Genomic DNA, 17063 nt, shown 5'->3' with positions numbered 1-17063 from the left:
AGAATTGTGTATTTTCCAGGCCATCATTTTGTGCCAGAATATCATTTTCTCAATACCTGATAGTATTGAAAGGAGATCTAAAACCTGATGAAGTAGTGGCAGATTTTGCAGAAAACTATTTGTTTCCTGGATACTGTTTAGGATAATTACTGTGATAACAGCGAAGTTACTGTGAAAACAGCCAGGTAACTGTGTGTTCTATTGTGACATCTACTGCCTGACAAAAAAAAGTGAGGCACCCAGAAGGGGAGCAGAAAATGAAACAAGATTTCACAAGCTGAGAGGGGGAGCGGTGTCATTGCAATGATTACAAAATGAAGTCAAACTGACAACTTGGCAGTATGAACCCATTCATCAGTATGATTCGGTTGGGAAGGGTGTCATAAAATTGATTTATCATATCCTGATTCAAGCTGGCCCATAATTGTTAATTAGTCCTTGATATCTTAGTGGTATCGCGATGGAGTTGACGTCTGGGCTGGTTCCACACATGTTCAATTGGGAACAGATATGGGGACTTGCTAGCCACAGGAGACTTTAATATCTTGCAAACACGCCATTGTAACTTACTGCCAATATTGTGTACCTTAATGTGCCACTAGAAGCACAGTCCACAGCAAAACAGTGACATGTAACTGCACTTTTTTCAGCGTGGTGAGTTTACAAGAATAGGAGTAGCCAGAAACAATAACTACAAATGGCTCCAGGTTTCAACACAGAAAATATCACTTCCTTATTTTGCTAGATGCAACAGGCTGCAACAAACCATTCTGCACTTATGTCAAGAAAATTACTTATAGTAAAAGATTACTGCAAATTGGCATAAAAAATGCTCTGAACTTACCTCTTTCTCTGCATGGAGAGACAACAGCTGTCCAACATGTACTGGCAGTTTATTAACCAATGCATGTGACAGCACTGACAGCTGTTTTTGAAGGGACATTGTTTCCATACTGGGGTGGTCATCAATTGCCTGAGGAGTATGAGAACCTTCTGAGTGATTAGATGACATACACCCAAGTGCTGCCATATTTGAATTTGGAGGTGGTGTTAATGAAGATTCTCCAATTCCACCACCAAGACGAGGTATAGGTCGTCCAACTAAGGGACTATTAGGCCCTGAGACATTCTGCAGATATGGAGATGTATTCCCTGCAGCAGACATTGCCATTGCTGTAGAAAACACTGCCTGGTTGTAAGCATCTTCTACACCACGTGATGAAAAGACGGCAGCTTCTTTCTTCAACGCCTTTGAAGAACTGCAATCGGAGGAAACAAAAACGGTTTTAACTTATAATCAAACTGTTCATTAGTTACCTTTATCAAACAAAATGACAAAATGCATGCTATATTTAGTCCATAGCAAATTTCATAATTATACTGATCAATTGCAATGATTTTTATAATAATTCAGAATACTCACATTATTACGCAAAATGGCTGTTTATGTGACAAGAAATGCAAATTTGCACCATAATGTACATAAAAATAGTATAGATGTGTGGTAGGTAGTAGGGTATACAATGTATCACGTGTAAATTTAGAGCCACACGAAGTTTCTATTGATCCAACAAAGTTTCTATTGATCCAACAAAGTTTCTATTGATCCAACAAAGTTTCTATTGATCCAACAAAGTTTGTATTGATCCAACAAAGTTTGTATTGATCCAACAAAGTTTGTGTCGATCAAAATTTTGTGCAGAGTTCATTTTTATGCAACACTTCAAGAGGAATGATGGCTCCAGGGATCAAAAAACCCTTTCTACAAAGCTCAGAAAGGATATTAAAATTCTAAAAGTGGTGGAACTCTTAACAAGACTGCGGAAAACAGGAGGACTTCTAGAATGATGATGTTTGGTTTGTGGGGCACTCAACTACACGGTCATGAGTGCCCGAACTTCAGGAATGAAAGGAACGGAACAGCCAATATTGTAATAGGAGAAAAGAAGAAATGTGATTAAAGTAAGGTGGAGCAAAAGCTCAAAAGGAGCAACATCAGTGAGTTTTATAGACTCTTCAAAGTGGAGCTACAGGGATATCAACCTCCATGTCTGTATTTCAGGCGAATGGGTTGTAGCATAGGTATCAATGGCAAATAAAACTGTGAGTTCTTCGCAAAATTTCCTCAAAGTGCTGCTAAACTTTGAACAGCCTCGGAAAACAATCAACAATAATTCAGATTCCACACCATCAAGCCTTCGTGAAACCAAGCAGGTAAACAAGGAGCTCAAAAGTAATAAGGCACCATATGAAGATGGTACTGTGGCAGAAATGTGGAAGACCGGAGGACACATTACTGAAGATGGTGTACTGCCTTAAAGAAGAAATACAGAAAACTGAAAAGATACAATAAGACTGGAAATGTGTGTTCATACACCCCACCTCTGAGAAAGGCAACTGAACAGATATGAACAATTATGAGGGATCTCCTTTCTTTCACTACCCTCCAAAATCCTGCCAAGAAGAACTGAAGAACAGCCTGATTACTTCATTGGAGAATATCAAGCTCGTTTCCGAAAAGACTGGTCATGCGAGGAACAGATATTCAAACCTCAAGGGTATTCTGAGAACTAGAGCAATAAGAAGTAAGGGTCAGGATACAACAGTGATTTTCGTCAGCTTCAAGAAAGCATATGATTCCACTGACAAGCAAACTTTATTTATGATTTTAGAGGAATTCAGAACTGCTACATAAACAAGGTAAACTGTAAAACAATCCTTGATGTTCACCATTTCAAAAGTTAAATTTTTCGCAAAAATCTCTGTGCCTTTTGAAATAAAGACAGGGTCACACAACGAGAAAATAGAATACACTAAGATGACAAAAGTCATGGGATACCTCCTAATATTGTATCTGACCTCCTTTTGTCCAGCATAGTGCAGCAACTCGATATGGCATAGACTCAACAAGTCGCTGGAAGGATCCTGCAGAATTACTTAGCCATGCCTACCTATATCGCCAACTATAAGTGCAAAAATGTTGCTAATGAAGGATTTTCTGCAAAAGCTGACCTCTCAATTATGTCCCATAAATGTTAGACGAGAATCATGTCGGGCGATGGTCAAATCATTCGCTTGAATGGTCCAGAAAGTTGTTCAAACCAATTGCCTGGTAGGATGGCGTATTGTCACCCAGAAAAATTCCATGATTATTTGGGAACATGAAGTCCATGAATGACTGCAAATGTCTCCAAGTACCCAAAGATAATTGTTTCCAGTCAATGATTGGTTCAGTTGGACCAGAGTACCACAACCCACACTATTATGGAGCCACCACCAGCTTGCACAAAGTCTTGATGACAACTTGGGTCCATTGCTTCGTGGGGTCTGGAACGCACTCAAACCCTATCATCAGCCCAACCAAAATCAGGGCTCATCTTACCACACCACAGTTACCCAACCATCTAGGGTCCAACCGATATGGTCCCGAGCCCATGAAACACAGTGCAGGCGATGTGCTGTTAGCAAAGACACTCACATTGGTTGTCTGCCGCCTTAGCCCATTAATGTCAGATTAGGCCACACTGTCCTGACAGATACGTTTGTCATACATCCGACATTGATTTCTGCAGTCATTTCATGCAGTGAAGCTTGTCTATTAGCACTGATAACTCTATGAAAATACAACTGCTCTCCTTCGTTAGGTGAAGACCATTAGTCACTGCATTATTCGTAGTGAGAGCTAATACCTGAAATTTGGTATTCTTGGCACACTCTTGACACTGTGGATCTCAGAATATGTAACTTCCTAATGATTTCTCAAATGGAATGTCCCGCGCGTCTAGCTTCAACTACCATTCTGTGTTCAGAGTCTGTTCGTTAATTTGTCATGTGGTCATAATCGACATTGGAAACCACTTCACATGAACCACCTGAGTACAAATAAGAGCTACCAATGCACTGCCCCTTTATACCTTGTGTATGCAATACTACCACTATCTGTATACGTGCATATCCCTATCCCATGATTTTTCTCACCTCAGTGTACATCTTGGAAAGAAAGGAAACAATCTGGAAATGAGATGTTATAGTCTTGCCCATTTAGTTTGAAACCAAAAGGATGCACAAAGAATATGGGAGATCTCGCATGAAAGCACAGTAAAAGCAGGTGTCAATGCCTCTTAAGAAACAAGGGAATATATGAAACAAACAACAATGGAAGGAATATTTGGAAATTCAATATAGGAAGATCAAACAAACAGAGGGCTTCAAATACTTAGGCAAATGGATCCAAACTAATGGACTGGATAAAGAAGCAGGCAAAGGAAGAATCTTGCTTTACAAACTGAAACAGAACATGTACAATAAAAAAAAGGATCCTACAAGGACAAAAAGCAATCACTATAATTCAGTTATATAAGGACACTGCTTCAGAGTGTCTTATTTTAAGTAAAAAAGCACAGTCGAAAGAAGATTCTCAAGATATTCTCATACCTCTGAAAACTACTGGTGGAACTTGGAAGAATAAGAAAAACAAGGAGCTCTACATATATACTGAAAATATCACGGAAATAATGTGAAATTTTATGGACACCTAGAAAGAATGGATAAAAAGTGCTTGAGTTAAAAAATCTTCAGTAACATCACATCATTAAAGTGCAATTTTAACTGGACAAAAAGAGGTCAAAAGAGATGCAAAAGAAAATAGTATTATACTTAAAGATGATCCAAAATGAGAAGAATTCCGAAGCGAAGCCAATAGCACAAATGTGAAATCACTAAGAGGGAATGAAAATTATGAAGAGGTTCTGGGAAGAAAGAAAAACAAAGGCAAAGAAGCCTAAAAGTCCTACACGGTTCACAGCTGGCCAAAATTGGAAGGTGGTGGGGAGGGGGAAGCCCAACAGAATTCGGTGCTCGTTACTGGACTGGACATTGATACAGGTATATAACAACTGCAAGATCGGTCTTACAAATAGAGGGGATGTGCTTCCTATTGTGAATATTAATCTCTTTATTGTTAACAATAACTTCTTACATGTGATGGAGAAACTATGCAAGAGATTGTCGGAAGTAAGAAAATGAAGATAATGTGCTCTGTAGATATGTTCTACCTGCCAGCACAACTAATGTACTTACCCGTAAGCTTGTTTACAGGCTCGACTCAATGACTCATTGGCTGATTTTTCAACCTTTTCGTACTCATTAATGAATTACATTACAATACAAAATAGTTCCTATAATTTTAGAACATGAAATATCTTATTTAACAATGTAAGAAAAAAAATTGCTACTTACCATAAAGATGACACATTAAGTTGCAGACAGGGACAATTAAAAGACACTTACACATGACTGTCAACTCTGGTAGCTCGGGCGGTTATGTCAGCATGAGATGTGCTTGCTTTGCGAATGAAAGGTGAGTGTTTCTCTTTTTCTGACAAAGTCTGTGGCCAAAAGCTTATGTGGAAGTGTCTTTTAATTTTGCCTGTCCGCAACTTTACATGTCATCTTTACTACAAGTAGCAATCTATCGTTTCCTATGTTGTTGATTTACTACCTAAAGTTTGCATTGTCTGAGTATCTCATTTATCATTCTTATACATAATTCAGTATCTTGTTATTTAGTGAAGAATACCAGAATGAAATTAATATTCAGCTGAATAAAAAGTAGTTTCATTCTGTCTTTTCCTTTCACATTACTTTATAAATAGGGACACGTCCATCCTACATTCATATATGACACATGAAATAAATTTCAAAATTTATGGACATATTGCACATTGTCTTTTCTTGGCCTCATCATGGAGGTCAACCAATAACTGACATGGGTACAGATGGATGCGCACATACAATTAGCTCCATTTCTCATACAAAGGAGATTTTTTTATTTGAATATCAATACACCATACTTATGAACCAGTTGAACAGCATTCCAATTGGGAAAATTGTTTGGATTAACATTTTAAATCATTTTAGTCCTGACAGAGTCCACTGTGACCTTTATCAAGATTTCAGAAACAGATCAGAATGCTGGGCAGAAGAAGGCGACAAGGACCACTCAATTATTAACATCACATAAAATTTAAAAATTAAATTGAGTATACAGAAGATTAATGAAAATTCAGTAAGAAATAAAAACAATAGAATTTATCACATAAAAACACAATATCCTATGGACAATTCTAAAATTACAAAGAAACAAATATCGATTTCATAAAATGTAGAAGCCAATTTAAACATTTCATGGAAACAGGTGATCAACAACAGAATTGTGCGCTGTCCATTTTTCATGGTTTAATGAATAAGCCATTAAATTTTTCGCATGCAGCCATGCAAATTCATACAGCTGCATGCCTGAAATTTAATGTATTAACAAATAGTTGACAAATTTTTGACAAGAGTGTCTGTGAACGTATTTTGTACCAAAATTCTAAATATTAAGGAAAAAGTAACAGATTTTTGATATGTGACTTGCTTTTTCTTTTTGTTATTTTATATTGCTGGCTGTTTACTAAATTGGCTTACCAAATAAAAACTTAAACTTAAAAGGACAAACTGCATTTCCACTACTTATTCATCTTGGGTGTCAAAAGCCAAAGTCAAAGCAAATTGCTGTGTAATTATATGAGGATGGTTTGATATGTACAGTATATTTTCAGGAAAGAAGACCACACTTTTTGTTGTGCCTCCATGGTTTGTAAGCTTGATTATTTCAAGGATCATATAAAGAATTTCAGCAGTTTACAGCATACAGTCCATTGTTAATAGAAGTCTGAATTGGTCAATGTGTCAATTGCAATTGAAAATGGAGAAAACCAAGTTTTGCACTGTTGTTCAACATTTTCATTTGAAACGTTGGACTACCGCACAAATCAAAACAGAACTGGATGAAGTTCTCACAGACACTGCACCATCAATTAAGACAATTTACTTTTGGGTTAATGAATTTAAACATGGGCACAAAATTACCAAAGATGAAATGCACTCTTCCTGTCAAAGTAAGGTCACCACAAAGGAAACCGCTGACAAAATCCATGATATGATAATGTAAAACCACAAAGAAAAATCTGTGAGATTGTCGAGACAGTTGGCATTTCAACTGAGAGAACGCGTAATATCCTGCACAGACAATTGGCTATGAAAAAGCAATTTGCAAAGTGGGAGCAGCATTACTCAGTCACACAAAACCACATCAGACTCATTTCAGCACAACCTATGGTGATGTTTAATTGCAATCCTCAAGACATTTTGCATTGATTTTGCACACTAGAGCCAAAACATCAGTAAAAACAATAGGCAAAAGGTGTTGAAAGTGCACTGAAGGAGCCATTTTGTCAGCTAGTAAGGTGATGGCTATTGTTTTTTTTGGGGTTCCCAAAGAATAATCCTCATAGATTACTTAGAAAAGGCAGAACCATAACTGGGCCATATTATGCTTCTTCGTTGGTTCATCTGAAACTTGCATTGTCTGAAAGAAGATTAAAAAAGTGCACTTTCATCAGGATAATACACCATCCCACACATCAGCGATAACAAGTGCATGGAATGAACTTTGAATCAGTTCCTCATCCACCCTATTCGCAAAAGTGATAGTTTCCATCAAGGAACATTTTGCAAAGTTTCACAGAACCTATTTTTCCAGCTGGAGGATCACTGGACCAAGTATATATCCCTCAAAGGAGACTATGTCAAAAAGCAAGGTGAATTGTTTACGAAACAAAATTTTTTTCTTGCTTTTTTACCAAATTTATCAAACCATCTTCATATTCCCAACAATACTTCTTGCCAATTGCAACAACTTGGCTTTATAGCAAAATTCATAAGGAAAATTGAGGCTTTATAGCAAAAATTATAAGAATTTTCTCACCATCACCATTTGAATTTATATTCCTCTTAAACTAACTAAAACCAACAAATCAATTGATTGATAAAACAAGAAGTCAATCTGCCAATATAAATTACTATCTTAAGTTATGCATTTGAACAAAACAAAGTAATACAATACGAGGCAAGACTGACAGTACACTTAGTTCCGTCTACACGTGCAAGTAGTGTCCAGTGAATATTGGCACTGATTTCATCTGAAGAATAACAAATCACCATGAATTAGTCTGATTACTGCAAAATATAACATCCATTCTTGTCAATAGACTGTTAAAAAAAGTGCTTATTGACTGGAATCTTTGCTTCTGCAAAAAGTTACAAGTTTTTTTCTTCAAAATGGCCTCTATTTTGTTCATTGGCTGTGCTTAATCTTATAACAAGTGTTTGTTCCATTTTCTTCATTGGCTGTGTTTAATCTTACAACAAGTGTTTGTTGTGTTGAAAAGCAGCAGCATTTTCCCACTGCTGAACTAAATACATTTTTTATTTAAAGAGTTTCTCGACAATATTTGTCTTTTCCTGCACAATTCGATGATTACAAAACCTGCGGTGGGCATTCCTAGCCGTGCAACCCATGCTTGGCAACACTACAGATAGAAATGATGAGGCACTTAGCACAGAAGTAGAACCAAAGTAGCTCTATCTGAACACTAAGGGACGAATTTCAGTGCAGTCAAGAAATGTGACGGATTTTGTTTTCCAATCACTCTAGCGCACAGTGTATACACTATGTAGTGGCAGCCGGCTGTGAACTTAAACTACACTTCTGACTGCCAGAGAGGAGAGGATTGGTAAAGGGAAACAACCCCTGCTCCCTCTTGCAGGCTAGGAGCCTACACCCCATGTTTGCAAAAGCAGAACTAATTGTCACAGCGATCATCGATCTACGCTGGTGTTGTAAGGGCTGTAATCGAAATCCGTGATGGACCAGGATTAGTCACTTCACTATTTCAAATTAAGAAAGGAATACAATGAGGAAAGCACAACACAAAGCATTCAAGAACAGCTACTGCACAACTGACTGTTTAAGTTGTCAGAGTATTATTAACAAGATAATTTAGGCCTGACCTCTAGTGGTATGCAGCACATCCACTGTTTGAAATACCCACAACATAATTTGCCACACTGAAAGTGTCCGAATTACACCACTGTTTCGATTTAAGCTAAAAAATGGAAGTGCATGTTTCTTTGTTATAAAATGTTACAAGCTAGGTCCTATAGCTGACTACTATGTTGCATTACACAGCACGTATCTTACTATTTGCACAAAGTAAGTTGGCACTCAGCACAGTGGCTGATGGAAACAACCATAAACGTATTTCCCAATTTCAGTCATTCCCATCACACACCAAGTCATTCCCATCACACACCATACTGAGTGTCAGCTTAGTTAGCTTGAATAACAAATAGACCATTCATCTGCCCATTGCTAGCATGACACCAGAGTACCAAACACACTGATACACTGTTGCACTCATGCACTTTTTGTTTTGCAAAGAGTTTCATACACACATTATCTTTCCAAACTGGATTCGCCAGATGATGTACAATACCAGTAACCAAAAACTGGTTTCTACATTAACATGTGGAAAACAAATCTATTTCAAAGTCTCTCTTATAATAAAGTTCCTCTGCATACAATTCCCTATGAAACAACATCTATTCGTTACTTTCATGCTTTCACATTTTGAGGCATCTATTTTACATATGTGGATTTTTCCAGTGACCTATAAAAATTATTACATGTAGCCTGCAACTTCTCAGTCTGGAAAAAAAGCAACCAAAAAGAAAAAGAGAGAGAGAGAAAAGTACAGACCACAACAGATATTTACAGACAAGGCAGGCACAGCAGGACTCACTCCAGCTTGCATCTTGGGTAGATTTCCATCTGACCTTTGTCAGCCAAATTTTCTCCAGCCTATCCTCTTTATAATTTTGTTTGCACGAGTCCAGAGCCTCAATATATTTTTCAAAGGAAAATGTTGACCATTATAAGCGCCACAGTTTTCAAATTTACATGCTATTAACAAACTTTGAATTTTTAGTCATTATCAAGCAAAGTTCAGGTAACTTCTATGCAACATGTTGCAGCACATGTAACATACACATCAACACACCAGCAGACATTTGGAGACAGTTACATGATCTGTATCAAATAGGGACAGAATGTCTGTAATGCATGAGTGAGAACCATGTACAAGCCTATGTACATATAGAACAAGCCAGTAAGTGTCCATGTCACTTCATGCAACAGTATCAAACTTATTCTCGTGGTATGTCCACATGCAGACACCCTCTTCCTTTCACTGTCAATCAAAGGAACTTCTGTTTTCTAAAACCTGTACATGTGTTAGTGTCTGAATGTGCTGTCCTGCAAGCACATTGTTTCTATCTTTTCTAATTTAAGTTTCGTTTTGAACAGCACCTTTCTTTACAGCAGTAACGAAGATTTATTTAGAATAGTATTTATACCGAATTAAATGTAGCTGTTACTGACAAGTTCACGCTGTGGACTAGGGCAGGAACTGACCTGAAGTGGATCATACAACTCTAGAATTTGGGAATGCAACAAGGGCACACTACACACTGTTGACAAGGAAAGCACAGTTTAACTTGGGTGAACAATGATGAGCTGACTACAATGTTTTTCAGACCTATGACAGTAGTACGTATCAGCAAGGAAATCAGCAGAATCAAATCTTGCAGTTAATTTCACCCACTGGGTAGTAGGCAGATGAAACTATATCTTCAATTAAATGAAATCACACAATGTTGTTGTTAATTTATATGCCTGTGATCAAAAAGACTTCAGACAGCAAGAATATTATGTTTAGCTGTTAAGCTTCTCTCTACTAAATTGTTTAAAAAATCTTGTAACTCCAATGAATTAAAGATGTTATACAACTATTCAAATGAATTGAATAAAGCTTGCCATCACCCATAATTTGCAATCAGTGCACTAATGTGAGTGGTGCATGTCAACACAGCATCTATTCTGTTGCGACAATACCACTGTTTAAGAGTTAACTATACATAAAGAAGAAATTACATGAAAAGTGCTGCCTCACATTAAGATAGTATATAATTAGCACTTTATCAATTAAAATCTCTTAGGATCAATGCAAAGAACAACATGAACAGCTCAAAGTGCTATTGAAATCGTTGGAAATAATGCTATAATTTTTATCTAAACTGTAAAGAAAGATACCATTTCAACCATTGTACCCACAAAGTTTACTATGAAATGAAATCAATTCACATATTAACTGGACAACTCTTGCACAAACCTACATAAATTAGCACACATACAAAACAGAAAGTATTTCCCATTACAGCCATTAATTAGAACCCACAGTTAAGTTATTTACAATTTTAATTACCTGTCAGACATTGCCTGCTTCGAAGGGGTACAGTTGGCAGATCTGTAAGCATATCAGCCAACAGTTTCTCAGTTTAACAAACATCTAATTGAATAGAAAATTAAATAAAAGAAAATCATAAATTTGGTGACAAAATGAACATTGAAAATAAAAAACTTTACTATTTTGCAATGAAAACTAAAATCCAAAATTACAGCACTTTGACAACTTTACAATTGTTGTATACAGTTCTTTTCTTTCAACTGCATTTAACATGACAAAATGTAATGCCCACAATATATCAGGAAAGAAAATGGGTTCGCAGACATTGAACCATACTTACCCTCCCATTTCAAAGCTCTCCTCAAAAGATTTATTACTCGAAGTCTTTTCTTTCAAGGTAGAAGGTTTACCAGGAGGCAAATTCTGAAGAGATTCTTGCTGTTCACGCAGCTGTCGTCTTCGCTTTTTGCTCCACAATTCATGGCAATCTTGCCACGTAGGTAGTTCAGGCACAGGCATTCTGAAACAGAATGGTAGTCCCTGTTATGACATTTTATCACTTACATTTCTTTAATTCTAAAATTGTAGCATGGGACTCAACAGACAGCTCCCCAGTCAATAATGGTAAAATATATATAGAAGAGTGCTGTGCTATTACCTACAGAGTAGCAATCCAGTATGAACACTTTTCTAACACTCAAGAGGATCTTTGCTACATCAATACAGGGTGCAGTGTATACAAACTGACAATTACAATGAGTATATAGATTCTGAAGACCTACAGGTGATATTTCTAATATTCAGAGCAAAATATTATGAGAAAAATATAGGTACAACAAGTAATTAATAATAAATAGCTATAAATAGCTATTTAAAATGTGTATTAAAATTATTCCTTGGAACACAAACCCAACTTTGGGCTGCCCATAATAAATACTTTAAGGCAAAGAACAAATATAAAAGGAAACAAATATAGATACATGGCCAGCTTATCACTGTGCTCAGAAAAATATGAGCTAACTGCTCTGCTATACAAATCATCAATGTTAAAATGTATGGCAGTTATAACAAAAAATTTAAAATGTAAGCCATACTTGTCTGAAATCAGTTAAAACAGAATGCACAAACCTTCATAAATTTGTAGTTTCTCTTCTAATTCAACGAATTAAAATACAGCAAAGAAAGAAGGGGGGAGGGGGGGGAGAGGGAGGGAGGGAGGGAGGGAGAGAGAGAGAGAGAGAGAGAGAGAGAGAGAGAGAGAAAGCGCAGGCATATGTCTCACATTTTGTTACATTAATTAGAATGCAAAATTAGACATTTTAACTCACTTTTCAGGGCACACATTCTTCAGCCATGTTGATTTGAGAGCCTCTTCAGCTGTGATTCTCTTCTCAGGGTCAAGTCTAAGCATCTTATCTAGCAGATCAAGGGCCGATGCGGGCATAAACATTTCATACTCTTCACGCAAACGCCGCATGTGTGGTTTTTTTGGCTTCAGTGTATGCCACAATGGTAATTTTATTACAGAGGGCCACACAGCTGGTGTTGGTGTACCACAAAGTCTAGAGATAATGTCCAGCTGCATTAGCTCCACATTCCCCTACACACACAAAAATTCTATTTAATCAAAAATGAAAAATTAAATATTGCATCATTTTTCCTGTAATTATATAATTCATAGTTAAACAGAAGCCAATATTTCAAACCCTACAAACTGAAATCAACATATGTAACAACTCTGGGTACCTCACACCACTTACTTTTAAAAGGGAAAAAGTGAGAGAGGAGAGACTTGAAGAAAGCGGAAACTGAGTATGAAGAAACACTTTGTTCTTTTGCCTATCTCTCAATATGAAAACAATTTTTGCTTTCATTGTTCGAGACTGGCTACTCATCAAATTCTCAACATTTTTGCAAATGCAGTGGATTCCAGATTATTCATGTGCAAAGTATCTGGTTTGCAGATTATTCACACATCTTAAAAAATGTGGAATGTTTTTCTTTGGCAAAAAGCAATAAACAACCTACTGCATGACAATAAGGCTATTTCCATTGTTTAAACAATGACAACAGTGCACCATCTTCGTTGCTATCGGCCACCTTGTTCCGTGTAAATTGAGAACAAAGTTAATGGCCATGTACATGTCCACAAAGCAAGTGAAGAGAAATCTGTAAAAGCACTGAAGGAGAAATGAAAAAAATAAGTGATGAGATTAAAATAAAACTTAAGACTTAACTGAAAGTTCTGAGAAGGGAGAAACTGCTGCAAAACAGTGCAGATTACTGCACTGGTATGCAGATCGTTCAGGACATTCCAGAGAATAAGCAGAGAACACAAGATTTTGCCAGGAAATGTGATTGTTTCAGTGCAATGTGTGCCACAAAAGCTAAATTTTTTCATGAAGGTCTAACGTTATTTGAGGGAGAATTTAACACTCAGCTTGACGGTTATCCAGAGTGAAACAAAGTCACAAGTTTCACGAACTTACTGGGCAAGGAGAGTGGCTTAGTTCAAATGTTGCAGCAGCCGATTAGTTTCAGGAATGGTTCCGGAAATGTTAGGAACAAGAGAATTTTAAACCACACCAAATTTATAATGCAGACTAAAGTGGTCTGTATCGGAAATGTCTACCACCAGAACTCTTGATTTTAAGAGCGAAGTTTGTGTTCCTGGATATAAGTCGTCTAAAGAACACATTACAATTTTGTGCACCGCTAATGCTTCTGGAAACCAAAAGGTGCAACTACTAGTGATTGGAAAGCCCAACAAACCCGAAGTATTCAAGGATATCACAGCTAAGGATCTCCCTGTGCATTATTACAAATAAGAAAGAGCACGAATGGCTACCGAAATTTGCAAAAACTGGTTCAACAAACATTTTGTACTACAAGTTTGGTGATTTCTAGAAAAGAAAAGATTGCCACAGTTGGCCGGTCCACTGCTTGATAATGTTCCTCACATCTCGATGAGAGGATTCTCTTATCTGATGTCATCTCATTAAAACTAAGTTTTTAGCTCATAACATGACTACCATTATACAGCCAATGGACCAAGGATTATTGTTATTTTTATTATTATTATTATTATTATTATTATTAATTATGTGGCGTTCTGGAAGAAGTTGACAATTCTAGATGGCATATAAGGGATTTCTGATGCCTGGCAGGAAGTCAAGCCACATACACTATTTTAATCATAGAGAAAATTCTTTCAGGTGTACAAGAAAGTGATTTTAAAGGTTTTAGTGACGAATAACAGCAACTGTACAAATAATGAATCTAACAGGCAGTTTAAATGGCTCCGAATATGTCAATGAAGTAAATTTGAATAAGTGGCTGAAGATCAATGCAGATGAACCCAGCTTCCACTACATAAGTGACACTGAACTTGTAACTGCTGCTTCACAATAAAATAAAGAAGAGGAATGTGAAAGTGGGGATGAAGACAGTGACCTTGTCAGTTATTGTACCACATAGCAATGTGTCTATACTCTTCTAAATTATATGGGCCAAGGATGGGGTTCAGTATAATGACATTATTGCAAAAAATAAATAAATAAATAAATAAAAAATAATTTGAAACACTGCGCAAAGAAATGTCAACTCCTCTCAGAAGCAGACCAATATCACAGACTATTTTAAGAAATAAACACACCTACGGTACCTATGCACAGAACTTGAATAAACTTTCGAACAAAGAATAGATGTTTGAAAATATCTGTATTATTCATGTTTTTCGATTATTTGTGCCTCCTCTCCCCCACATTACCATGTTACCATGAATAATCAGAAGTATACTGTAATACCAACCATACTTTGAGGTAATTAAGTGTCCACAAGCAACTTCAATCATTAAGGAAAAAATTACACAATTAGACAATTCACCATTGCATACAATAATTAAACAAATTTCAGCATTTACAACCACATTTCACAACATGCAAACTGATGTTCAAAATTAAGTCATAACATCTGGCAATTCCAATACGTGATTTGTATAATTATACCTGAAACATCGGTTTCTTTGCAAAGAGTTCACCAAGAATACAGCCACAGCTCCACACATCAATTGCAGGTCCATATCGCTCTTCACCCAGAAGTAACTCTGGCGGTCTGTACCACAGTGTAATAACTTTATTTGTGTAGGGCCTTTTCCGATCATCAGCATTATACAATCTTGCCAAACCAAAGTCTGCTAACTTCACTTCACCCCTAAAAGTACAAATAATTTATGTACAATCAAACTAAATTACTTTTCCTCTCATCTAAATCATTTCATGATAACAGTTTTAGTTTCTCAAAGTACTTTTAGTTAATGTAATTACCTGTTATTCATAAGAATGTTGCTACACTTTATATCTCTGTGTAGAAAATTCTTCTTGTGACAGTAATTCAGACCATCGAGTAGTTGCTTCATTATGGAAGCATTATGGGCTTCATTAAAGTCAACCATGCCAGACTCCAGAAGACCCATTAAATCGTGGTCCATATACTCAAAAACGAGGTAGAATGATCCCTTATCCTGAAAAGCAATGACAAAACTCCCATGAAATACGCATTAAATTTTAAATTTCTAACAACATATTTAAATCGCGAAAATCACTTAAATATTTCTGGTTTGCATTCAAACAGAGAAGTAAACTTATTTCTGAAAATCATCCAGAATTCAGCTTATACTATCATACATCCTACTCCATACAACAATACATCCTAAGTTCCCGTAACCCTCCTGGCCTCAACCTTTGTTAGTCACTGTCCTCACCCATCCAGCCCCTCCCCATTTCCATTCCAGCACTACACAGGCATCATTCCACCACCACACCCAGTCTTTTTATTTCTCTCCTTTTCTGTAACTTCGCCCCCTCACCCTCCTCACCTGTACCCTGCCCTCAGTCTAACCTGCAGCACCTTGCTGTCCACCACCCCCACCATACTATCCCTCCCCTACCTGCTCCAGTCTCCTCCTTATCCCTACCCAGTCGCCACTCCCATCATCCACCAGTGCTGCTGCTTGCAGTGTGATTTCAGTTGCCTGAGACTGCAGTTGGGCACGTGTGTGCGTGCACATGTCTGCCTATTGCTGACAAAGGCCTCAATGGCCGAAAGCTATAATTGTGAGTGTCTTTTTGTTGTGCCTATCTGCGACTCAGCATCTCCGCTATAAGGTGAATAGCAACTTTCCTTCTCATAATATTGTTACACTCCATCTTGGATTTCCATTGTTTGATTTATACAATTGTATGTAATTCATATCATCCAATATTCACAATTTTAAAACTTTGGCTACAACAAGACAGGTTGTTATTGATGACATAGAACTGTCCTTAAAGCTATACTGCAATCAATGTTTATTAACAGAAGCTGATAACACTTCAGTGTAGCAATACAACTTATTTATGCCAGGTTGCAAGTCTGCATGAGACTCATACAGACACACTGACAGTTGCTAGGTGAGTTCCATTTACTTTCCAAACTGCTGCAGTCTTTCAGATCATATTTAGGTACAAAATCACCACCACAGTGCACATAAGTATATTCACTTTATGATCTGAAAACATGTCTATCCTGTCAATCTATACAAAAAGTTCCTTAAAATCAAATTTGAACAAAAACTTTACCCTGCATACTTTTAGTGGGCAACATGAACTACATATACATTTGACAATACCTTCATAATTGCCCAACATAACACACAGTCAAAAAGTCATGCCATCTAGGTGGCTGTTGTGGGTGAATAATGTTCAGTCACTCCTCATGAACATTCTACACTCTCCTGAATATTCATGAGGCATGACAAAACATATCTATTTATTAATTTCTTTTACTTACTGTATGGTTTCTAACCACAATATTAAATATACTACACACAGTAAC

At 36.9% G+C, this 17063-nt stretch overlaps 1 protein-coding gene across 5 annotated transcripts in view; it reads right to left on the bottom strand.

Annotated features, from left to right (window-relative positions):
- The window catches only part of LOC124607359 (cyclin-dependent kinase 12), a 146425-nt gene that overhangs the window by 86178 nt on the left and 43184 nt on the right, over positions 1–17063 (bottom strand). For 4 of the 5 annotated variants that reach the window (XM_047139665.1, XM_047139666.1, XM_047139661.1 and 1 more), the window contains exons 6-11: positions 15515–15711; positions 15197–15401; positions 12518–12789; positions 11530–11709; positions 11208–11249; positions 845–1259 (exon numbers count right to left, since the gene is read on the bottom strand). In XM_047139665.1, coding sequence (XP_046995621.1) covers positions 845–1259; positions 11208–11249; positions 11530–11709; positions 12518–12789; positions 15197–15401; positions 15515–15711 — 1311 coding nt within the window. The remainder of the gene's footprint in view (positions 1–844; positions 1260–11207; positions 11250–11529; positions 11710–12517; positions 12790–15196; positions 15402–15514; positions 15712–17063) is intronic. The other variant, XM_047139664.1, reaches the window with a different exon arrangement.

Source organism: Schistocerca americana, chromosome 3, assembly GCF_021461395.2.
Source record: "Schistocerca americana isolate TAMUIC-IGC-003095 chromosome 3, iqSchAmer2.1, whole genome shotgun sequence".
NCBI classification, from domain to species: Eukaryota; Metazoa; Arthropoda; class Insecta; order Orthoptera; family Acrididae; genus Schistocerca; species Schistocerca americana.
Note: the sequence above shows the minus strand (reverse complement) of the source record. Positions and strands in the feature narration are given on the sequence as shown.